Source organism: Gallus gallus, chromosome 14, assembly GCF_016699485.2.
Source record: "Gallus gallus isolate bGalGal1 chromosome 14, bGalGal1.mat.broiler.GRCg7b, whole genome shotgun sequence".
In the NCBI taxonomy this organism is placed as follows: domain Eukaryota; kingdom Metazoa; phylum Chordata; class Aves; order Galliformes; family Phasianidae; genus Gallus; species Gallus gallus.
The window spans coordinates 12,686,791-12,709,947 of NC_052545.1; the positions used below are offsets into that span (position 1 = coordinate 12,686,791).

Genomic DNA, 23,157 nt, shown 5'->3' on the forward strand with positions numbered 1-23,157 from the left:
GCTGAAAGCGCGGAGGGTGGCGGGGATGGGGATCACGGTGTGCAGCCGGGGGCGCAGCGGGGATGCAGGATCCTTGCCAGGCTGACCCTAACCTTAACCCCAAGCCAGGCACCGCGAGTGGGGAGACGGAGGGACCCACAGCCGCGGCGCTGCCCCCCCCAAAAGGCACGGGAGGAGATGGCTGTCCTCAAAGCCCGGCAGAGACACAGCGGTCCCAATCACCCACCTGCCGGGGCGCACCGGGTGGGCGCAGAGATCCTCGCTCCTCCCCTCCCAGCTGTGAGAACCGGCCCCACAGACCCCCAGCACGGTGCGGGCAGGCCAGGCGCCGTCTGTGCACCCCGGACCCGGACCCGGACCCGGACCCGGACCCACCCCCAGACCCACAGAAGTACGGCTGGGCCAGAGCTTCTAAAAAACAAAGTACAAACTTTATTTTGTTTCTTTACAAAGGCACGAGCCTCTTTTTTTTTTTTTCACTTTCTTAACAAAATATAATAGCTTCTCAATGAACACAAAGACCTGAAAATCGTAAAAAAAAAAAAAAAAATTAAAAAAAATAATAATAAAATGAAAGAAACCGAGAGAGAAACAGCTGTGGCTGGGGAGGAACCTACCGAATACCAACAGGGCTCTACACACGACTGGCCTAAACCCTACAGCCAAACGAGGGGGGCGGAGGTGAATGGAGGGGTGAGGGGTGAGGGGGGGGGGCAGAAGTGGGGCCCCCCCTGCCCACAACAAAAAGTAGAAGCGCCACAATCATGAAACAGAAAAGCTCTTCTGACCTGACGAACCCCGCAAACCGGATTAAGTGCTTAAAGGAAGGAGGGGAGCAGGAAGGGGAGCGCCGGGGGTGGGTGCTGCAAATGGAGCCCGGGACCCCCACGGCACCGATGCTGCTGCGGTCAGTGGGAGCGCCCCCCCCACCCCACCCCCAAACCCTCCCCCCCCCCGCCGGCTTAAAAACGAACCTTTCAAACAGAACGAAACAAAGAAAAGGAGAAAAGGAATCAAAAACCCCAAACCGCCCCCCCCCTGCAGCGCCCCAAGGGAAACCCGGCTGGCTTTGGTTCTGCAGGGTTTCCTGCAGGCGGCGGGGAGAGTTTGGTGGCACCGGGGGGGGCTCCGACCCCCCCCCAGCCCTAAGCCCCTTCCCGAAGCCGCTCGGCTGCACCCCGCTTCCAGTTCTGTCCCCCCTCGCTGCCCCCCCCCCCCCCGCCCCAGCCCCCCCTTCTCCCCGCTCGCTGGGAGCTGAGCGCTGAACGGCGCCCGCTCCCAGCGTTACAGTATTGGAAAAAGGTCATAAAAGAGACCCAAATCGCCACGTATTTTTTAAAAATTTCAGCATATTCTCTGACGTTTCCCCCCCCCTCGCCCCGCTCCCCGCCCCGGCTGCCGGCCAGGGGGTGTCAGGGCAGCTCCCCTTCCCCCAAAGGGTCTTCTTTGCTCTGGTCCATGGAGTCACTGTCATTGCCCTCCGTGTCGGAGGCGGTGTCGGAGGCGGAGGGCTCTGGGCAGGCACGTGCGGGCGTCACGATGACAGCACGCCGCTGCTCCTCTTCCTGCAGCTGCTTCTCCTGCGTGCCCTCGATGTGCTGGATGGCCTGCCGGGGGCAAACGGAGCCGTCAGGTGATGAACCCACCCCCCCCGAAGGCCTTAGGACCACCCTCCCCCCTCCCCACCCTCCACAAACGTCCCCCGTGACGCTCTCTACCTGAACGATGGTGTCCAGGTTTTGCCGGGATGTGGAGACTGTGTTGATGACCGAGGACGGGCCCATGGTGACCACGGTGACATGATGGGAGGGAGGCGGTGCTGGTACGATCACAGTGGGGTGGTGGGTGGGCGCTGGGGGACCGTGTGCTGGCAGGAGCTGGGGACAAAGCAAAGCCTTCCATGAGCCCCCAGGACACCCAGCACGGGGCGATGGCTCCGTCCCCAAACTCCTCGCCCAGAGCCATGAGTCACAGGGCAGCAGCCCCCCAAGGTCCCCGCACCCCAATGCGACCCCGCTGTCCCTGCGCTGTTGGAGATGCCGTGCCACACTGAAACGTGAGATAATGGGCTTGGAGCAAGGAGAGAACCAGGAGAGAGGCAGCCCCAGGGCTGTGGAGCCCCTGCGCCTGGACAAGGCGGTGATGGGGAGAGCACCGAGACCACAGAGCTTCACCAGCAACTCAGCTGCCGCCCACCTGCCCTGCATGGACACGCTAAGCTGTGGCCAGCACTGCTTTGGCAGAGCAAGAAGCACGAGGCTGAGCTGAAAGAACTGCCCGTACCCTGAAGCTTTGGACTTTCAAGAGGCTGGAGCCAAACCCCAGCAGCCGATGCACACTGACTCTGGTCAGCCCGACCCTCTCAGCTGGGAACGCACCGCACCCCTCGGAGCTCCTCATTAACACAGCGGATGCGAAGAACCGCCCTAGCAGGAGGCTAAGGAAAGTTCACCTAAAAATAGGCTGTACTTCCCGGGCAGGGATCCTGCGGGGAGCATCCCTGCAGAAGCCAGACTGCAGAGGAAGCCAGGCTTTGCCACTGCCTTTTGTGCTCCCCACACCGGGGTCCTCTGGCTCAAGGAAGAGCTGCAAAGCGGGGCGGCAGCACAGAGCAGAGGGAAGAGCAGGCAGCACGTCGGCACCACGCTTGTCTGCCTCCTGCCCCAGGCACGGGGAGCACAGCCTGGAGCTGAGCGTGCAGGGCGGCACTGTACCAACCCCTGCTCTGCTCCCTAAGGGAGTAGTTTTGCTGGGACATCACTGTGCATACAGCACGGCCTCCCGTAGGTGCCAAGAGCATCACTGACCTGCCCTAACCTCCGCACATCACTGCTTTGCTCATCCCACAAGAAAGCTGTGAGGACAGGAGGGGCTGCGGGGTGCGCCCGCACTCACCTGGGTTCGGATCTGCTGCTCCCGCTCCAGCTTCTCCTGGTGCAGCAACCTCACCTGCTCCTGCTGCTGCTGGAGCTGCACCTGCTGAGCAATCACCTTCAGCTTCTCGGGGTACATGTGGGCCTCCAGCGAGCGAACCTGGCGCAGAGAGAGACCTGGTGTGCTGCGGGGAGTGCAGCCCACGCCCTACACGCACCCCGACCCACGCTGGGCTGTCCCTGTCTGCGGGGTCATGGCGTGGGCAAAGCGGGGACAGAGAGCAGGGCTGAACGTGGGGACGTTCCTTACTCAGACGGTGATGACGCACTGGCACTGCTGCCCAGAGCTGTGGCAGGGCTTGGAACCAAACGGGCTGTGAGGTCCCTTCCAACCATCCTACAGCTCTACGGTTCCACCATCCCCACGGCACAGCCCGCTAGAGGGCGAGCCCTCCCCACACACAGCCGCGGCGGTGCTGGCCCCACAGCCTCACCTGCTCCTCCAGCATCATGCGGACCGAGCGCTCCTTGTCCAGCTGCTGCCTGAGCTCGATCATTTCTCGCCGCAGGTCCTCGGCCTTCTCATCCTCCCAGATGTCTGGTGAGCCAATGCCCTCATCTTTGTCCTCCGCTCGTCGCCGCTTTGGGGAGGAACCGCTGAACTCCTGCCAAGGGGATGTAGCGTCAGAAGGCAGGGGCTCCCCTCAACGTGGACCAGGGGTGGGCAGTGCCAGTCCCAAGTCCATCCCCAGTGCCACCCTCGTGGCCCGGAGCTCATGGGGAGGGCGAAACCCCCACGGCCATCCCAACGTGGGGGTCGCAAAGAGAAATGCCTCCTGGGGATACGGGCAGCATACGGACTCAATGCCTCCATCCGCTCCCCTGGCCTGCCAGGAGGCCGTGAAACATCTCCACCTTGCAGTTATTAGGATGGGGGTCTCACCCAGACCCCAAGGAGAAGCGGTGATGCTCTGAGCCCCCCCCCAAGTTGTGGCCATCCCTTCCCCAGCCACACAGCACCGTCCCCCCCTCCCAGCGCCCAGAGCACCACCTGGATGAACCGCTTGAGCTGGGTGTTCTGCTGTAGTAGCCGGGTCTTCTCCTGCTCCAGGGAGAAGATGTACTCAGCCGTCTGCTGGAGGATGGCCGCCTGCGGAGAACCGGAGGCACAGTGAGGAGCACAGCCCGGCTCCGAGCCAGGACCCAACCCCAGTCCCACCCAGCATCTCTACTGGAGTTCCCTGCGAGCGGCACACACAGCACAGCCTCCAATCCCTCCTCCCAGCACAGCTCACCCAACGCATCGCCCGCTGCCGCGGCCCCGGCTCCCCGCTCACCTTGCTGAGCTTCTCCCCGTCCGTGTGCGGGATGAGGGTTTTCAGCGACTGGAAGCCGGCATTGATGCTCTGCATCCGCCTTCTCTCGTTGCTGTTGGCGATCTCCCTGCGTATCCGCCGCTCCTGGTCCCGCTGGGTCTCCGGAGTCAGTGGGATGTTGGCCAGGCTGCGAGAGGGGCTCAGCGTTAGGGCTGGGGGGACGCACCCACGTGCACACCGCGGGGACCACCTCGCTCTGCAACAGAACCTGTCCCCCGGGCAGGGTGGGGGGCGGCTGGATGGAAGCGAGCTGGGGATCACTCTACGCCCCTAAGGCAGCTCTGGAATGCCGGGAGGAAGGAGACCAGCAGACGCCCCACCGGCAAAGCGGCATCTCCACGGTGCCGCGCTGTGCCCACGTGCTGGCCGGGACCGCCGGTTGCGTCCCCGCGGGGGCCACCGGCGTGTGTGGCCCTGAGAAGGCGGCTCTCTCCGCCCCGCTGATGGCTTCCAGCTGACAGCTCCCGGCGGAGAAGCCCCCGTCCCGCCCAAAGCCGCAGCTCCCGCCTGCTTCCTGCGCGCCCTCGCCCCGCAGCTGGGCTGGGAAACGCCCCAGGGATGGGGGTCGGGGTCTGCGTCCTGCTTGGCTCCTATGGGGGCCCTGAGTCAGTACGGTGAGCCCGGCACAACGGGCAACGGGTGTGCAGAACGAGGGGGATCAGCAGCGGGAGGGGAAGGGGCAGCACATGGCCCTGCATCTCGTCCGACCCCACGCGGAGGACGGCGATGTGAGCCCTGGGTGCCAGGTGACAGCCGGGCACGCAGTGACGCACACTGCAGCCCATCCCCGTGGCACAGCCAGGGCCACGAAGTGCCGCAGACAAAACAGCAGGGGCAGGCGGCCGGCACGGGGCAGATAAGATGTGCAGGGCAGCGCTGGCCCCACACGGCGCATTAAGATGTAGCCAGGTGCCAAGTGGTGCCAAAGGCCAGCAGCGTGGCACGGTGACCCTGCCAAAGGGTTCCAGGGACACCGACCCCCTCCAGGGCCCAAGGATGGCTGTGGGGCCGCCAAGGCCGGCGCCCAGCTGCAGCCCCACACAGGGCCGGGCAGCATGGAAGCGGCTTCTGAAATGGAAAAGGAAGAGGAAGAGCCAGCTTCCTCGGTGGCGGACCTCTCGTAACCTTCCCCAGCTGCTCTTCCTGGGGAGAGACTTAAAAAGTGACAGCTAAATACGGAAAAGGGAAAAAGAAATGCCTTGATGCAGAAGCTGCCGGGCCGGGAGTGGCTGCTCGCTCCACGTGGTGCCCGGCCACTGCCCACCTGTAACTGGACCACGGTGCACAGCACGGCCACAGTGGGACGTGCTGGCAGCTCTCCTGGGTGCTCACACCATAAAGGCAGGGCAGGCAAAGCCCTGGGGTGGCCGCCGCTCCACCCCTGCAGCACAGCACACCTGGACGCAAGGCGAGGGCTGGGCAAGCAGAACTGATCCCTGCCTCTCTGGCTGCACAGAGGCACCCAGTAGGAAGAAGCGGTGCTCACCTGGACCTCAAGGGGAGCAAAACTGCTGAGGGTCAGAGCCAGCCGACCGCGCTGCTCACAGGGATGCACGGGGCTGGGTGTGCTCACGGGCAGGATGCTCGCAGCAGGGACGGCACCCCTGAGCGCCCCGAGCTCTCGGCGGGGTGTTCCCAAGCTCCCTGAGCTCTCAGGTCTGGCATCCCCGGGGCTCCCCGGGCTCGCAGGCAACGCAGGGTGACACCGGGCCAGCAGGCGCGCTGCTCCCGAGCTCCCCGTGCCGGCAGACGGGCTGTGCCGGGGCTCCCCAGGCCCGCAGAGCGGTCGGGGTGACACCGAGCCCAGCTGGGCGTCCCCGAGCACCCCAAGCTCACGCGCGGGGCGTCCCCGAGCGTCCCGAGCTCACAGGTACGGCTCCCCCGGGGCTCCCCGAGCCCCCCGGCAGCGCAGGGTGCCGCGCAGCTCCCGGCCGGGGCGTCCCCGGGCACGCAGGCGGGACGCAGCCCGCGGCGCCGGGCCTGCAGGGCGCTGTGCAGCCGGCCGGCCCCGAGCACGCGGCACCCTCGTCGCTCGCAGCGGCGGCACGCCGTCCCCAGCCGCAGGCCGGGCGCTCCGTGCAGGGCGGTCCCGGCCGTTCCCCCCCCGCCCCCTCTCCCCCTCCCGGCTCGCAGCTCCGCTCCGCGCGGCACGCGGGGCCGGGCCCGGCGGCGGCGGCGGCGCTCCCTCGGCCCGCGGGCGGGGCGGGGCCGCCCCACGCTACGAGCGGGCCGCGAGGATCCGGGCGCGCCCCGTAGGCCTCCGCGGAGCCGCGCGGGGACCCGGCGGGACCCGACCGCCCCACCCGCGGCCGAGGGCGGAGCGCCGCCGGGCATTCCCCGCCGGCCCGCGGCCCGCACCCCGCGCTCGCTTTGTGCCGCGGCGTGGCCCGGCGGGGCCTAGCGCCGCTCCCGCCGCACTACATGTCCCGGCAGCCCCGGGGCCGGCCCGCCTCCTCCGGGAGGGCTGCAGAGTCACGGCCAGGCCCGGCAGTAAACACACCCCCCCGCCGCACGCCCCCCGGCAGCGCCCCCCGTTCCCGGCGGGCCGCTCCCGCCCCCCCCCTCCCCCCGCGCCCCCGACGCCCGGCGCCGCGAGATCCCCCCCCGCTGCGGGGCGGCGCGGGGCGGTGCGGGGCCGCAGGGCCGCATGGCCGCTGTCGGGGCCCGGCCCCACGGCCCCATGTGCGCGGCGGCGGCGGCCCCGGGAGCGGCACCCACGTGCGGGGAGAGAGGGGAAGCGGGGATCGGGGCGGGGGGGGAGGAGAGGGGGGGGAAGAGAACAAGAGGGGGGGAGGAGAAATAACAACACGAAAAAAAAAGAACGGAGAAGCGAATGCCTCGCGAGGGGTTTAAAAAACGATAAACGCGTGGAGGGAAAAAAAAAAAAAAAGAAAAAAAAAAAAAGGAAAAGGTGGGGAGGGGGGGGGGGAAGAAAAAGGTGGAAATGAATAAAGCGCTGCGGAATAACGCTCGCCCCCACCTGCACAGCCCGCCGATGACCTCCTTCTCGGATTTCCTGAAGTGCTGCAGGGAGGGCATCTTCTGGGCGGGCACCACGAAGTACTCCATGCCGGGCGGGGGGCAGCGGAGGGCTGCGGGGCGCCGCTGGGCGCGGGGCCGGGCGCGGAGCGACTGCGCCGGGGCTGGAGCGGGCGTGTGTGTGTGTGTGTGTGCGTGTGTCTCAAGGCGGGAAACAGCTGGTGCGAGCACAGCAGCGCTCCCTCCCCCGGCGGCGCCGCCTCCGCCAGCCACCGGCCCATGTAAACAAAGGACGGCGCGGGATTCGGCGGGGAACGGGGCGGAGGGGGGGCGCGCGGGGCCGGAGGGGCGCCGTTGGCTGCGGGCGGGGGGATCCCCGCAGCGCCCCGTCTCCCCGAGCCGCGGGGTGCCGACCCGGCCGGTCCCGTCCCGTGCCGGCCCTTCCGAGCCCGGCCCGTTCCGCCCCGTCCTATCCCTGTGCTATCTCGTCCCGTTCCGACCCGCTCTATCCCTGTCCGATCCCATCCGATCCTACGCTGCCCCTTCCCGCACCCGGACCGTCCCTGCACCGTCCCCGTCCCCACCTGTGCCGCCCCGTCTGACCCCGTCGCATCCCATCTCAGCCCATCCCGTCCCATCCATCTCATCCCATCCCGTTCCGTCCCATCCCGACCTGTCCCACCCCCATCCCACCCCATCCGATCCCGCCCTGTCCCCACCCCAACCTGTGCCACCCCCTCTGTCCCTATTCCATCCCGTCCTGTGCCATCCCTTCCGATCCTACCCCATCCCGTCCCTTCCCATCCCCATCCTGTCCCATCCCATCCTCATGCCGCCCTTCCCACCCTGTCCTCATCCCGTCCCGTCCCCATCCCATCCTGTGCCACCCCATCCAACCCTGTCCCATTCCATCCTATCCTACCCCTGCCCTATCCTATCTCATCCCGTTCCATTCTGTTCTATCCCCATCCCAACCACATTCAGTCCTCTCCCCATCCCGCGTCGTCCCATCTGATCCTATTCCATCCTATCCCGTCCCATCCTCTCCTCTCCCATTCCCATCCTTACCCCATCTGGTCTTGTCCCCATCTCAACCCGTGCCATCCCTTCCAACCCTAATCCATCCCATCTCACCCCATCCCATTCCACTTTGTCCTGTTTTCTCTCATCCCATCCCATCCCATCCCATTCTATCCCTGTCCCACCCTGTCCTGTCTCCATCCCACCCCATCTGTCCCTGCCCCATCCCAACCCGTGCCATCCCACCTGTTCCTGTCCCCACCCTGTTGTGTCCCGTCCCTATTCCTCCCCGGGTGACCCTGTCCTCATCCTGTCCTGTTCCCATCCCATTCTGTGCTATCCCATTTCATTTTTGTTCCATTCTATCCCCTATTCTGTTATTCATCCCATTCCATTTTGTTCTACCTCTATTCTATCCCATCCTACCCCATCCTGTCCTACCCTCATCCCATCCTGTGCCATCCCCTTTGATCGTACTCCATCCTGTCCTGCCCCGTCCCTACCCTATCCTGTGCCACCCCATCTACCCCTGTCCCATTCCATCCCATCCTATCCTATCCCTGTCCCATTCCATCCTGTCCTCATCCCATCCTGTGCCACCCCTTCTCAAGCTATTTCACCCCATTCTCTTCTCATCTCATTCTGTTGTATCATTGCCTCGTCCCATCCTGTACTGTCCCCATCCTATCCTGTGCTATCCCATCTGATCCCATTCCATCCCTTCCCATTCCTATCCTATGCCTGTCCCATCTCATCCCACCCTGTCCCATCCCTACCCCATCCTGTCCCATCCCACCTCATCTGATCCTGTCCCTGTCCTGCCCCCATCCCAACCTGTGCCATCCCATCTGATCCAATTCCATCCCTTCCTCTCCCCATCCCACTCCATGTGATGCTTTCCTCATCCTGTCCTGTCCCCATCCCACCCTGTGCCATCCCATCTCACTCTGTTCCATCCCATCCTGTCCCGTCTCATCCCATTCCATTCTATCTCTGTCCCGTCTCCATCCTGTCCCCATCCCAACCTGTGCCATCCCATCCGATCCTATCCCATTCTGTCCCACGCCATCCTATCCCACCCTGCCCTGTCCCCACTCCATTCTGTGCCACCCCGTCCAACTCCGCTCCATTCCATCTTATCCCATCCTGTCCTATACCCATCCTATCCTGCACTGTCTCACCCTATTCTATCCCCTCCTGTCCGCGCTCTATCCTAACCCCACCTCATTCTGTGCCACCCCCTCTGACCCTATTCCCATCTCACCTCATCCCATCCCACTCCATTCTGTCCTTCCCTGCCTTATCCCATTCTATCCCTGTCCCCACCCCATCCCGCCCCGTCCCATCCCATCTCATCCCGTCCCACCCCACCCCCCCCCCCCCATCCCACCCCATCCCCAGCGGGGCCGCAGGGCTCACAGCCCCCACGGGGCTCACCTATAGGGCCGGGCTCTCGGCCTGGACCCCCCCGGCTGCTCCCCCCGAGGCGGGTGACAGCAGCACTCCCCCCGCGCACCCCGGGGAGGAGACCCGGAGCCCCACGGTGGGCGGCACGGGGACGGACGGGTGACAGCTGCCGGCGTGCCCGGCGGGGCGCAGCCCTTCGGCGGACGTCCCCGGGGGCCGCCGGCTCCGCCGCGGGGCTGTGCCCGGAGCTCAGCTTCGCCGCCCACTCGTGACCCCCCCCCCACGCGTGACACGGGGCGGCGCGCCCCACCCGCGGGCAGCCCACATCCTGCCCCCGGAAGGAGCCCCGGGGACACCCCCCGCCCTCCTCCCTTCCCCCGCGGGGGGTGACGTCATAGGGAGGCCCTGCCAGGCGTGACGTCACGGAGCGGCGCTGCCGTCACGCGGGACATTCGCCCCCCCCCCTAAAAAATACATTGAAGTTAATGAAGAGCGGAGGTGGGGGGGGGGGGGGGGAAGGTATCCATCACCCCGCGCGTGACATCCCGAGGTGACCCCACGCAGCGTGCGGGAGAGATCCGCGTGCACGCGTGTGTGTGGGGGGGGGAGATCCGTCCCCCTTCCACCCGTGGGGTTTTTTTTTTTCCCCTTCTCCATCCTCCCCCCCCCCCCCCCCACGCGGGGCGGGCCCAGGCATGCGCTCAGCTCCCACCCGCGAATGGCTGCCGGGGCGGCGGCGCGGCGGGGCCGGTCCTAGCGGGGAGCGCGGCGGGGCGGCCATAAATCACGGCGGGCAGAGCCCCCGCCCCGCCCCGGGGCTGCCGGGGGGGGCCCCGCCGCCACCACCACCACCACCACCACCGCCTCCGCCGCCGCCGCCACCACCACCACCACCGCCGCCGGTCCCGGTCCCCGTCCCCGTCCCCGCGCAGATGTGGCGGAGCCGCCCGGTGTCCCATCGGCGGGGGGGTCCGCTCCGCCGCACCCCGCGCTGAGCCGCCCGCAGGTAGGGATGGGGATGATGGGTCCCCAGATGGGTGACAGCTCCGCCTCGGTGGGGGGGGTGGGTCGGTGGGTGAAGGGGGGGGGGTGGTGTCCCCCCGCCTTTCTCGCCTTTGTGTCACCCACCCGTGACCGCGTCCTTGCGCTGTTGGCACGGGGAGAGCCCCCCCCCCCCATTCCCGTACGCTCTGGGTGGGGGGTGATGCTTTTTATTATTTTATCGAGGGGGAATCAATGATGCCACCGGGTCGCCGGGACCCCCCACGGCCCCCCCGCTGCCGGAACCGGCAGCGGGGGGGCCCGTGGGGGGTCCCGGCGACCCACGGGGGATGTTTAACGGGGGGGCCCCCGCCCCATCGCGGCTCCTCCGCATTCCTCAGCGTCTGCGCCGCGCTGGAGCCCGGCCAGGGTGGGGGGCCCCCGGGGCGGCGGCGGCAGCAATGGGGGGGGGATTGGGGGGGGGGGGGGGCGTGTGTATGTGTGTGTATATAAAATCGACCGGGGGGGGGGGGGTGGGGAAGGAAGGCCGGGGTGGGGGGGGGGGGGGAGACCGGACCGTGCCACGTGTGCTGGGTGCGCTGTGCCCCCAGCCCGGCCCCACGACCGCAGGAAAAGGGATGGGGGCACCGAGGGTGGGGTGGGGTGAGGAGGAGCCCGGGGGGGGCCCCCCCGCAGCAGCCCCTGCGCGGCCCCCGGCGGGGAAGGGGCCCCGGAGGGGGGGAGGAAGCCGGGGATGGGGCCAGCGAGCTCGGGTCACGGCGGGGCTGGAGCCGCCACCGCCCTGGGAAAGGGCTCCAGAGGGCGGGCGGGCGGGGGGGGGGGGCACTGTCACACCCCCATAGCGCAGTCGTCGTCGTCGTCCCCCCCCGCCCTCGGGGGGCCCGCAGCTCCCGCACTGCCCTTTGCCCGCAGCGGAGGTGGTGGTGGTTGGGGGGGGGGGGGGGAAGGACAGCAGCTCCGTGCCAGCGCCCCGCGGCCTTGAGCCCACGCCAGCTCCGAGGGGGGGGGGGGGGGATGGGGGTGGGGATGGGGGCATCGGGGGCTTTAGGGCTGTGCCCCCCCCCGCCCTACCACCACGCACGCCTTTACAGCACCCCCCCGCCCGGCGCCATGCATTCGCTGGACGAGCCGCTGGACCTCAAGCTGAGCATCTCCAAAGTGCGGAGCGCCCGAGAGAAACGGGAACGCGGCCCCCCCGGACCACGGCCCCGCGCCGTCCCCCCCTCCGCCGCCGCCCCCCCGCCGGTCGGGGAGAGCCGGGGCTCCGCGCGGGGGGGGCGGCGGGCAGGGCCGGGCCCCGGGCTGTTGGCACACTCCAAAGCGCTGGAGAAGCGCTTCCCGGCCCTCCCCGTCATGGACCTCAGCCTCTCGCCCCCCCCCGGCGTGGAGTCCCCTGGCGGGGGCAGCGCTTCGCTGTCCCCCGAGCGGCACAGTGACCCCCCCGTGCCCGCCCTCCCCCACGTGAGTACGGCCGTCCCCTCCCCCTCGGTGCCCCCCCCCCCCGTCTCCCCCCTCCCCGTCGTCCCGGAGAGGGGCCGCACATCGGCCCTCACCCCCCGCCCCGTCCCGCCGTAGGATTTCCAGTCCCTGCGCTACATCGACGGCATCCCCGGCTCCTTCCAGTTCTTCCTGCCGCTGGGCGCGGGGGGGGCTCTGCACCTGCCCTCCTTCCTGCCCCCCCCCAAGGACAAACGCCTTTCCCCGGAGCTGCCCCTCCCCAAGCAGCTCGTCTGCCGCTGGTCCAAGGTCAGGCGGGGGCATGGGGCCGGGAGGGGGGGGGGAGATGTGGGGCTGGTCGGGAGGGGGGAGGAACGGGAGCTGGGACGTCTCCAGCTCACCCCCAGCGTCCCCCTCCCGCAGTGCAACCAATTCTTCGACCTCCTGCAAGACCTCGTGGACCACGTCAATGACTTCCACGTCAAACCCGAGAAGGACGCGGGGTACTGCTGCCACTGGGAGGGCTGCGCCCGCCACGGCCGCGGCTTCAACGCCAGGTGGGTGCAAGGGGGGGGGGATGGGGGGGGATGGGGGGGGGCAGCAACCCGTGCTGGGGGTGCGGGGCTGCGGGGATGGATGGTGGGGGGCGATGGTGGGGGGTGGTGGCACCGAGCGGTGGCGTTGGGTGTCCCCGTGGGGCCGGGGTTGGGGGGGCTGTGGGTGCTGTTTTCCCCCCCCTGATGGCTGTGGCGCAGGTACAAGATGCTGATCCACATCCGGACGCACACCAACGAGAAGCCGCACCGCTGCCCCACCTGCAACAAGAGCTTCTCCCGCCTGGAGAACCTGAAGATCCACAACCGCTCGCACACCGGTGAGCGCATGGGGCGGGTTGGGGTTTGGGGTGGGGGGGGGGGGGGGGGGGGATGGACACGGAGCTGTGCTTGGCGGGGGTGGGGGGGCTCAGACGCAGCGCCGTGCCGCCCCGCAGGCGAGAAGCCCTACATCTGCCCCTACGAAGGCTGCAACAAACGCTACTCCAACTCCAGCGACCGCTTCAAGCACACCCGCACGCACTACGTGGAGAAGCCCTACTACTGCAAGATGCCGGGCTGCCACAAGCGCTACACGGACCCCAGCTCGCTCCGCAAGCACATCAAGGCCCACGGGCACTTCGTGTCCCACGAGCACCACGAGATGCTGAAGGCCCACGCGCCCCCCAAGGGCTCTGCGGACGCACCCTACGCCAATGGGGCGCAGCTCCTCCTGCCCAACCCCGCCGCCCTCTTTGCGCCCCACGCGCTGCCCGCTCTGCCCCTCCCGCTGGCTCCGGCCCCGCTCGACCTGAGCGCTCTGGGCTGTGGGGCGGGGGGTTCGCTGCCCGCCCTGCCCGGCCCCGCGCTGCCCCTCAACGGCGGCGGCCCGCTGAACTTGGCCAAGGGGCCGCTGCTGCCGTCGCCCTTCGCGGCCGGCGGCCTGGGGCTGCCCGTCATGTCGCTGCTGGCCGGCGGGGCGAAGGCCGAGGAGGCCGAGGGGCGGAAGGGCGGCAAGGAGGGCCGCAAGGCGGGCGGCCGACGGACGGAGCCGGGCCGCCTGCGGGCCCCCCCTGAGAGCCTGGCGCTGCTGCCGGGGGCCGTGCTCGACCTCTCGACGGGGGTGGGCGCGGCGGGCAGCCCCCCCGAGGCGCTGCCGCCCGGCTGGGTGGTCATCCCGCCGGGCTCCCTGCTGCTCAAGCCGGCCGTGGTGAATTGAGGGCCGGTGGGGCGGCGAGGGGGGGGGAAGGGCAGGCTGAGACCCCGGCGTCGCCCCCAGCATCGCCCCAGGCCCGGGCTTGCGGCCACGTTAACCTTCACGAAAGAAGAACGGACTCTTCTGAGAATAGCAATAATCCCTCGGCGACCCCACGCCGCTGCCCCGGCCCCGGGGGGGTGCGCCCGGGGGGCTCTGCCCGCGCCGGGCAGCGGAGACGCCGCTATTTATTTATCGCCCAGACCCCTGCGCTGACGGGGCCCCGCTCGGGCTCTTCGCTCTCGCTGACTTGGCGTCTCCCTGCCCCAGGCCTCGGCTCCGCCGCTGCCAGCGTGGGGACCCCCAGCTCCACGGCCAGGCCGCCCCGTGCCGCCCCCCCCGGCCATCCCCGTGACAAGGCACACGGCCGCGTGTGCCGCTCGCCGTGCCGGCTCCGCACCGGGGCAGAGCCACCGTGTTTAGCTACGTTCATACCTAACCATGTACCGCAAGCGCACGCAGGCAGCGCGGGCAGAGCTGCAGGCAGGTGCACGTTGGCACCGGGCGGCTCGGCGCTGCTCAGCTCTGTGCCCGTGTTTCCACATGAGCCCCCGGAGCTGTGGGGCAGCGCCGACGCAGGCCGGGCTCCGTGCTGCCAGACCCCATCCCGGCAAGAGGGAGAGTTGGGGCGCAGCTGGGTACGCAGGGCCCGCGCTCAGCTCCACCAGCAGCACCGAGAGGCAGGAGCCTCAGAGATGGGGGACGCCGCAGAGGCGCCCCGTGGGCTCCGTCCCTGCTCCAGCAGCCCGGACCCTCCCTTTCTGAGGGACCACCCCCCAGCACGGGGGTCACAGGTGCCTCCCTCGCCCCGGTGCACGCAGAAGGTCCCGCATACCTCGCCCTGCCCACAGCTTTCTCTGAACCGAGGGTCTCCCTGACCCCCACCCAGCTGCACGGGCTCAGGAAGGGCCCCCGGCAGCACGCCCTGCGGGGAGCAGGTCTCCCCACGTCACTGTCCTTGGGCCGGGGTGCGGCGGCTGCCCGGCACTGCCACAGCATGGCATTTGGCCATCGACCAGGCCTCCCCGGCCGGTGTACGTTTTCTTGCTCATTTGTTGGTTTGTTGTTGCACATTCCAGGTCATCAGTATTTTAACGGTCTCTAAGTGCCTTTCTATTGTAGTTTCTGGGTTGTTTTTATTTTCCTCCTGTTGGGCTCCATCGCTGTTAGCATAGACTTTAAGGACTACAGAAGCAAGAGATAAGCTAACGATTATAACACTATATTCCTCCATGGGAGAGGAAGTTTATTAAGAAAACAATAAAGTGAAGTTGAAGTAAGTTCCTGTTTCAGTCTGCAACCGCACTACCCGCCTGCGCCCAGGGCCCGAGGGCAGCAAGGAGCCAGAGGTGGGGACAAAGCACTGAGCTGCTGCCAGGGGACAGAGGGGAAGAGGGTGACCCGGCTGCCATCTCCTCGGAGCTGACGGCACAGCTGGCCCTGCCCAGCCTCCTGGGGGGGAATGCAGTTGGGGACAGCCCTGGCGTGTCCCCACGAGGCTCCTCACCGCCGTGCCCGACGCAGTGCCCATCCCCGCTGCCCATCTGCACGCCGCTCCCCGCTCTCACGTGGTCCAGAGCCAGAGGCATGCGTGCAGTCAGGCTGCGAGCACCCAACCCCCACTAAAATAGCTCCTGCAGCCTTCCCAGGCGTGATTTGAACCCTGGCTGCCCTGAGGCCAAGCTGGGGACACCCTTCCTTCCCAGTGCCACCTCCATCATCTGCAGGGCAGAACTCAGCCCGTGCCGGCCCCCTGCGGCTGGGTCAGGTTTCTGCACTGCACACAGACAGCTGGGGCACGGCACCAGGGCAGCAGCAGGGCTGGGGCCATCCCCTGTCCCTCCCAGGGAGCAGAGCAGCCAGGCCAGGTGGTGGAGGACACGGCGTTTATTGGCCACCTATAACTTAAGGGAGAGTGAAGCGGGGACACGAGTGACAGGAGTCACGTCTCGGCTTTCCAGCCTTTCTCCTTCTCGTCCTTGGCCTGGATGCGCAGCTCCTCGTCCAGCCGCTCCTTGGCTCTCACCACCTGCAGGATGAGGGGATGGGGTGATGGAGAGGGCAGGGATGCACCCGCACCTCCCTGCACGCCAGCACCGGGCTCCGGAGTCCTTCCTGCCTCAGCAGGACTCTGGAAGGGGTTCATCTGTGCTGACTGCAGGCCCCTCAGCTCCGTGCTACCCCACAGACATCCTCCAGTGCTGGCAGGCCTCCAGCATGATGAAGGGTGGGGATAAAATCTATCCCCAACCCTTTTCTGGCACAGCTCTGCTTAGCTAGCGCCAACAGCCACCATTCCCTCCCTAAGCAGCCAGGAAGAGGCAGCAAAACTCCCCCTTTATGGCCCACTGATGGGTTCAGCCCAAGCAGGAAGTGGTACTGCCCCAGAACATCTGTTTCCGGAAGGTTCCTGCCAAATCAAAGGTAGCTAGATGGGCTGAGGGCAGAGCTGGGAGACTCCACAGCTCTCCTTCCTTTGCTCACCTTGGACTGCAGGTAGAAGGAGCCTCCCACCGACTTGTCATTCACCTTGAATAAGTGGTCGTAGTTCTGCCAAAGGAAAGCCTCCATCAGAAGCTGCCCCCAGAATCCCCCCTCCCCAAATCCCAGCGGCCTCTGGCTCCCGGAGGTGAGGCTGCTTCATGCAGCAGTGACAGACACCTTTGGAGGAGCACGTGTCCCTGTCCAGCAGCTCTGCTGGGCAAACCGTGCCACAGCTGGAGCAGGAAGACCTCTCCCAGGACGACCATGCCCAAGGACAGCACCTACACACCTCCAGGGGCCCCCACCACCCCATGCCAGCTCTCCCCAGCTGCGCTGCTCGGAGGGAGCCCCTACCTTCTGGATCTCCTCCGGGTTGAGGTTGGAGACGTTGAGGATCTGCTGAGCTTCCTGGAGGCTGATGCCAATGATCCTGGAGGCAGCAGCGGACTGAGGCCTCTCTGAGCGTCCCCGTGCATCCGCCGCGGCTCGGCTCGCTGCCCAGGGACACCGTCAGTCCTCCGCCCGCACCCCCCAGAGCCCCCACAGCCGCGGGGCTTCCAGGCAGGTCTGAGCCAGGCAGGTCTGCCCACCTCCTCCAGGGGTCACCCAGGTCCCTTCCCTGCCCCGGTGCCGGGGAGGTGGCGGCAGACTGTGGGTGTGCGAAGGCATTTTGGGGCGCCCCCTCCCTGCACACACGGCCCATAGGTCCCCACGGGGAGCAGGGGGTGCTCCGGGCCGGGCTCAGCTCCTACCTGCTAACTCCTGGCGCAGCGCTCTCATGAAGGCCCGTCCGACCACCTGGGCCCCCACCAGGATGATCTGCGCCAGGTACTTGGCCTGCGGGGACAGCCGGCTGTCACGGCCTCGGCCTCCGCCCCACTGCAGCCCCGCCGGCACCCGTCAGGCCTGCCAGGCCCCGTTACCCCCCGGGCACGCCCCAGCACCGCCTCCGCCTCCCCGGGCCCCGTCGCTCCGCACCCGACCCCGTCCGCTCTCCCCGGACCTCGACCCCCGCGTGGCTCCGACCCCCGGCTCCCCGAGCCCTGACACACCCCCCCCGGCCCCGTCACGCCGTCCCGGCCCCATAATCCCCTCTGCGTCCCCGTTGGGGCGGCACAGCAAGCGCAGGCCCCACCGCTCACCATCGTCCCCTCCGCCGCTTCCGCTCCCCGCAAGGGCGCGGGGTCAGAGAGCGGAGGGCACGGGGCGGAGCGTCGCCCTCCGCCGGGTAACGGCGCCCCCTGGCGGCCGCGCTGAGCGGGGAGGTCCGGGCCGTGGGCGCCGCGCACGCGCGCTAATGAGGCGGGAGAGCGGCCGCCATTTTCCCCCCGCCCCTCCGCCTCCGTTCCCTCACACAAGCACAGGAGCCACGGGGGGGGCTGCAGCGGCTTTAATGGCGGGGCCTGGCCCCTGGCGCGGGCCGGGTTCGAGACGGCTCCTCTCCGGCGAGGCCTGGGGTCCGCGCAGCGCCGTGGGGTCCGCCCGCGGCCTAGTCCTGTGGAGGCCGGGCTTGGTGAGGCCCAGGCCCGGTCCTTGCGGCCCTCTCCCCGCGGCCCCGCCACGCTTACCCACTCGGCCTCATCCACGCCTTCGAAGGAGTCCTGCGGCAGCGGGTCGTGGCGGTTCCCCAGCCGGGCCACCATGGCGCTGAGGAGCTGCGGGACAGGCAGGGCCGTGGGTCGGGGCGTCACGGGGCTGCAGTTCCGCCATCCCCACACTCACCTCCTCCTTCTTCTGCTCGTCCGTCTTCTCCCCCAGATACACGGCCGCAGGGACGAACTTCCGCGCAGGTGCCTCCTTCGGGGCCTGGCTCACTGCGAGGGCAGCGTGATGCGGGGCGGTCCCACACCCACGAGGCCCCGCGCCGCCCCCACGCACCCACCTGGCACCATGTCGGCCGGACGGAGCTCAGCGCGGTTCTGCTGCCCGTCCGCCCCCCCCAGCCAGGCGCTGGCGCTCAGGGCCGGCTCCCACCACACGCGGGTGGGAGGGAAGATGTCTTCTTGGAAATACTCTTTCTGCGGGACGTGGCACAGTGAGGAGAGCCCATCGCGTTGTCCCCCACGCAGCCAAGCCCAGTGACTACCTTGACACGAGGCGCACGGAAAGCCACCGGCTCAAGGCTGCTCTGCCCCAGCCGCAGCGCCCGGGCGAACTCCACCTCCCGCACGTCGCATGCTGTCTTGCGCAGGAAGACAAAGCCCTGGTGGAGCAAATGTGTGAGCGGGGCTGGGAGCAGGGCAGGCAGCACAGCCCCGGCAGGCACCCCCTCACCTTGTGGGGGTCGCTGGAGGTGAAGCTGTTGCATTCGAGGAAATAGGGTGGCTCGGGGGTCACCTCGTAGAGGAAGACTCTGGTGTCACCCTGGAACAGCGGGATGGGGGCTGGTGTGAGGGCACGAGGACCCCGTAGCATGGTGCCCTGTGTGGGGAGCCCCGTAGAAGCAGGCAAGCTCCATCTCACCTTGCCAGTGAGGAAGACAACACTGGTGTCCTCATCATAGAAGGGCAGGAGTGTGGAAGGGGCCACATCGAGGCCGAGAACGTAGAGGGGCCCATCGGACAGGGCCTGTGCACGGTACAGAAGGATCCTCCTCTCGCTGCGGCTGTGGGGGCGAGCAGGTGGCATGGCAGAGCCCAGCGTGTCTACTGTCCCCATGGTGGGCACTGAGGAACGCCTCGTCCCCTGGGGACCATGCCCAGTGATGGTGCACGCCCACCCTCACCTGTCGAAGCCGGACACGAGGAGGAAGTCACCTCCGCACACCCAGACCACGCGTGCCCCACGGCCTCCCTCAGGGCCCGGACCCTCCTGTATGGGGAGAAGGAAGGTCACTGGCAGCACACCCTGCCCAGCAGCTCCCCACAGTGAGATCTGTCCCCCCTAGCTATCCCATCCCGTTTCCACCACCGTGGTCCCACCTGCTGGGGTTGAAGGCTGCACCGAGGCTCAAAGAGCCGCAACCGGCCATCCTTGCTCACCGTCGCCAGCTTCCTCCCATCGGGGCTCCAGGCCAGGCTGAAGATCTGGGAGATGGAGGATGCCTCTGTCACAGATCTGTGCCCCAGTGCCCAGCTGGCCTAGGGGACTTGGTGGCCAGCTATGTTGCCCTTTTGGTAGCCTGAAGTCACTCTCCCCCAGTGCCATCTCAGAACCGTAATTCAGGAGCCAGCCCCAAGCTGCCATCCAGCTGTGCTGCAGCGTGGCAGCCCACTACATCTGAGTGCTGCGGCCCCCCGGTAATCCCTTCCCCTACCTGGTCCGTGTGTCCCTGTAGGGACAGCACCTCCCGCCCAGCACCCAGATCCCAAATCCGCACTGTCATGTCATAGGAAGAGGAGACAAGGAGGTCGGCTGCCACGGGGTGGAAGCGGATGGAGTAGATCTTCTCCGTGTGCCCTGGTGAGAAGAGCAGAGTGCCAGCGCTGGGACAGGGACACCGCCGGACCCACCTGTCCCCACTGCCAGTTCCTGAGCTGTGTCCCTGCACCGTGCTCACCTCTCAGCACGGCCTCAGGCTCCTGCAGCGTGTCCTGCAGCCCCCCCTCAGGCACCCGCCACAGCCGGATCTTGGCATCCTCCCCCGCTGCAGCACCGACACAGGCAGAGAGAGACACAGAGGCTGAGCAGCAACACGGGGCACAGCGACCCACGGCAGGGTGCTGGTGCCAACTGCATCAGAGCGCGTACCAACCGCAAGGCGCTGTGGGTCGAAGGGGTCCCAGGAGAGGTCGGACACCGCTGCACCATTCTGGATGGTGGGCACAGCCACGTCGGGGAGACGGCCTGGTTTGGAGAGCTGATGGAAAGCAAAGCATCACCCGGGGCATGCGTCAGGTGCCCACGTGCTGCTTGCAGTGGTGGCACCAAGAGTTGCTCCTGACTGCAGTACCTCAAGGACAGCGATCTGGCCACCGGCAGAGAGCAGTGGGAGGGCAACACGCTGGTGGTTGGCACAGAAGCCGTCGCTCTCGCCCGGCGTGGTGAGGCTCAGCCCCCGCAGGTTGGTTATGTGGCTGTCACGGTGCAGCACTGTGCCCTGTGCGTGCCGGAAGCGGGAGCTGGGCCCTGTGTGGGTGAGCGCTGCTGAGTGCCACGGCTCCTCCAGCCACGTGTGCCGGTGATGCCGAGCCCACCCTGGTGCCCGCTCACCCAAAATACTCTGCAGTGACTTCTGGCTGGGGCTGCTGACGAAGCCACTGGAGGGGCCGGTGCTGGTGGAGAGCGAGGCGCCAGCGCTGCTCGGTGAGGTCAGCGAGCCAGAGGGTGAAGAGTAGCCACTGCCTTCCTACAGGGGACAGCGGTGGGCAGGAGGTGCTCCCCCAGCCCTGCCACCCCCAGCCCCTCGTACCCCTGTGCTCACACTGCGGTCGGAATCCACGGGGCCGTCATCAGGCAGCTGGGTGCTGGGTGCGGCGGTGATGAGTGGGGAACAGAAGGTCTCTGTGGGTCTCCGTGCCGGGTGCAGGCTCACCCTCCCCACCTGCCAGGCAGCAGCGCTGTGACAAGCAGGCACTGGCAGAGGAGAGCCTGCCACAGCGTTCCAGCTGCTGGCCGTGTCAGGGAGCTAGCTGGTTCACCCCCACAAAACCTCCTTTTTCTCCCCCTGGTTTTGTAATCATCCCCACCGAAACCTGCTGCTTGTGGTGTCTGGCTTATGGGGGTGCTCCTGATTTGCAGGAGGCCCCTCTCTGGCTCACAGCTTTGGAATCGTTAAGTGGTTCCAATACACATTTATAGTGTCTCAGAACGTCTACATTTTTAAGAAGGGTGGGGGGGGGGAAGTGCCTTTTCTTGATTAGTTTTTTACTCTTTGCTGTACCTAGATGGAAATTAGAACTCAGCTGACTGCAGAAGAGCATTTTTGAGCAGTTTCTCCCTGGAAAACCATTTTAAACTGGGTGGGAGCAGATGAGATCTCCTGAAGCTGTGTTTGCATTCAAAGCCAGCTGCTGCAGCTGAGGTGCAGGGCTGTGCGTCTCGTCCTCAAACACTTTTCCCACTCCACAGTCAGGAGGGGGCACGCAGCCCATGTGCTCTGCCGCCCCAAAAACTCCTGGGCTTTTGGCAAACATGCAATCTGTGTAAATCTCCACTCCCCTTCCATGCACGTCCCGGCCCCGTCCCAAGGCAATGCAGTGGCTGTGCCAGCGCTGTGCCCATCCCCAGGTGCTGCCACCCACGGGGACTCCTCCTGGCTGCCACTCACCTGCTGGCTGTCCCCTGCCCACCAGGCCTGGGCATCTGTGGCCGGCAGCATCCCAGCGCAGTCAGGGAACAGATCCTCGTGGAACTCCTGGTTGGACTGCAGGAGAGAGAACAGCAAGACCGGTATCCTGAACCACTGTGCTTGCCCACACTAGGTGGGATGTGAACTGGTGCTCTGCCTGCAGTCCCTTGCTGTCACTGACTACTGGTGGTCCCATATAAGGAGACCCCTGGGCACCCTGGTGGTCCTGCCCAGCCTCAGCCCCAGCAGAGCTGCGTGCTGGAGCCTGTAGGTGTCAGATGCTGCCTGGCTTTGGGCTGTGCTGGGCACCCTGAAAGCATCCAGGTTCTGAAATGCAGCCCCCAGCTGCTGGCCTGCGGCTCCTGGCATTGCAGCTTGGAGCACCCAACCTCTGCTACCCAACACCAGCACCCAGATTTCAGCCCCCAGCTCCAAGACTTCAGCACACAGTGCCCAGGTTTCATCCCCCACAGGTTTCCCTCATCTTAACCTGATGAGGAAACCCGAGCCTCCCTTTACTCCCCACCACACCTGGCTGCTCTCCATTCCCCAGCACGTGGATATTGAGGTGGTACCCATGAGGTGGCACCAATGGGATGGCACCAGGCACCCACCATTGTGCCATCCACAGGGTGGGGGCAAGGGGATGAGCTGGGGGCTGCCTGTGGCAGTGTCCCTGTGGGGGCAGAGCCCTGCTCCACCTCAGCCCGTGGCTGCCCTGCAGCAGTGCTTACGCTCTGTTTCTTTTTTTAAACGTGGGTTTTTCCACAAGAGTGTCTGTTTACAGAAAAGGGCACTTTCTTAAGCTGCCACCCTGTATTTTTTTTTTCTGTTGTTCAGCAAAATGCTTCAGGGGAATGATGCCAGTGGAAGGAAAAACCTGAGAGCATTGGGGGCAGCAGGAGAAGCTGGCTGGGACACCGTTGCCTTGCATGCTGCGTTTGGACCCCAGATTGGTGACAGAGTGACAGGGAAAGCAGCAGGGCATGAGGGCATGGGGTCACAGGGACCAAGCTTGGAGCTGAGGCTCCATCTGATGGCTCCACACACGCTCACCTTGCGGGGCACGATGTAGCTGACAGGGATGAGGAAGGTGTCGGTGAGCTGCAGGACGCGGAGCACCTCGCAGGCCATGACGTCCAGGGCCAGGCGGGGGACAGTGGCCAGGCCCCGTGTGGGTCCCTCCATCAGGCACTGAGTGACTGCGGACAGGCAGGACAGCCTTGGGGTGGGGGCAGCAGTAGGGGCCGAAGCATCGCAGTGTAGGATGCGTTCTGTTTACCTTGGGTGAGTGCAGGCTGAGCCGGTGCTGCCTCCAAGCAGTACAGGAGGTTTTCTCCCTGGCAGAGATGCGGAGGAGTGCAGTGTAAGCAGGGTGCAGGATCACCCTGTGCGTCCCACCGCATCAGCTCCTCACCTTCCCCGCCAGCACCAGCAGCCCCGTGTCGGCGTCATACAGTGGGATCACGGCCCTACAAGGAAAGGAAGGTGCTGAGCACTGCGGGATGGGGCTCAGCAGTCTGCCCTGGCGCGCGGCAGAACCCCAATAAAGGCAGGGCTG

General features: G+C 66.8%; 4 protein-coding genes across 5 annotated transcripts in view; 1 reads left to right on the plus strand and 3 right to left on the minus strand.

The window, feature by feature from the left end:
- Positions 1-409: 409 nt before the first annotated feature.
- Positions 410-7,440, minus strand: TFAP4 (transcription factor AP-4). Of its 2 annotated transcripts, none has more exons than XM_015294647.4 (7): positions 7,230-7,440; positions 4,211-4,376; positions 3,925-4,023; positions 3,368-3,538; positions 2,896-3,033; positions 1,719-1,877; positions 410-1,607 (listed from the first exon to the last, which is right to left on the minus strand). In XM_015294647.4, exons 1-7 carry the CDS (start codon positions 7,316-7,318, stop codon positions 1,413-1,415), a joined length of 1,017 nt encoding a protein of 338 aa, XP_015150133.1. In that variant the 5' UTR covers positions 7,319-7,440; the 3' UTR covers positions 410-1,412. The 2 variants fall into 2 exon arrangements, with proteins under 2 accessions (XP_015150133.1, XP_015150134.1); XM_015294648.4 differs by having other exon boundaries at positions 5,736-7,258.
- A 2,921-nt stretch (positions 7,441-10,361) lies between these two features.
- On the plus strand, positions 10,362-15,162 carry GLIS2 (GLIS family zinc finger 2). The gene is made up of 6 exons (XM_040647716.2): positions 10,362-10,661; positions 11,749-12,118; positions 12,233-12,403; positions 12,518-12,651; positions 12,850-12,968; positions 13,086-15,162. Exons 2-6 carry the CDS (start codon positions 11,768-11,770, stop codon positions 13,844-13,846), a joined length of 1,536 nt encoding a protein of 511 aa, XP_040503650.1. The 5' UTR covers positions 10,362-10,661; positions 11,749-11,767; the 3' UTR covers positions 13,847-15,162.
- A 592-nt stretch (positions 15,163-15,754) lies between these two features.
- Positions 15,755-17,545, minus strand: PAM16 (presequence translocase associated motor 16 homolog). Its single transcript, XM_046900733.1, has 5 exons — positions 17,419-17,545; positions 17,119-17,203; positions 16,721-16,860; positions 16,367-16,432; positions 15,755-15,911 (listed from the first exon to the last, which is right to left on the minus strand). The coding sequence occupies exons 1-5, from the start codon at positions 17,509-17,511 to the stop codon at positions 15,825-15,827; spliced, it is 471 nt and encodes a 156-aa protein (XP_046756689.1). The 5' UTR covers positions 17,512-17,545; the 3' UTR covers positions 15,755-15,824.
- A 196-nt stretch (positions 17,546-17,741) lies between these two features.
- The window catches only part of CORO7 (coronin 7), a 35,475-nt gene continuing 30,059 nt past the window's right edge, over positions 17,742-23,157 (minus strand). The window contains 19 exon segments of the mRNA NM_001006176.2: positions 17,742-17,861; positions 17,935-18,021; positions 18,089-18,180; positions 18,249-18,384; positions 18,453-18,569; positions 18,641-18,730; positions 18,830-18,971; positions 19,092-19,177; positions 19,288-19,392; positions 19,623-19,765; positions 19,866-19,952; positions 20,057-20,165; positions 20,259-20,434; positions 20,519-20,654; positions 20,730-20,849; positions 21,576-21,671; positions 22,653-22,798; positions 22,879-22,936; positions 23,014-23,068. Coding sequence (NP_001006176.1) covers positions 17,856-17,861; positions 17,935-18,021; positions 18,089-18,180; positions 18,249-18,384; positions 18,453-18,569; positions 18,641-18,730; positions 18,830-18,971; positions 19,092-19,177; positions 19,288-19,392; positions 19,623-19,765; positions 19,866-19,952; positions 20,057-20,165; positions 20,259-20,434; positions 20,519-20,654; positions 20,730-20,849; positions 21,576-21,671; positions 22,653-22,798; positions 22,879-22,936; positions 23,014-23,068 — 1,987 coding nt within the window. The 3' untranslated portion in view covers positions 17,742-17,855.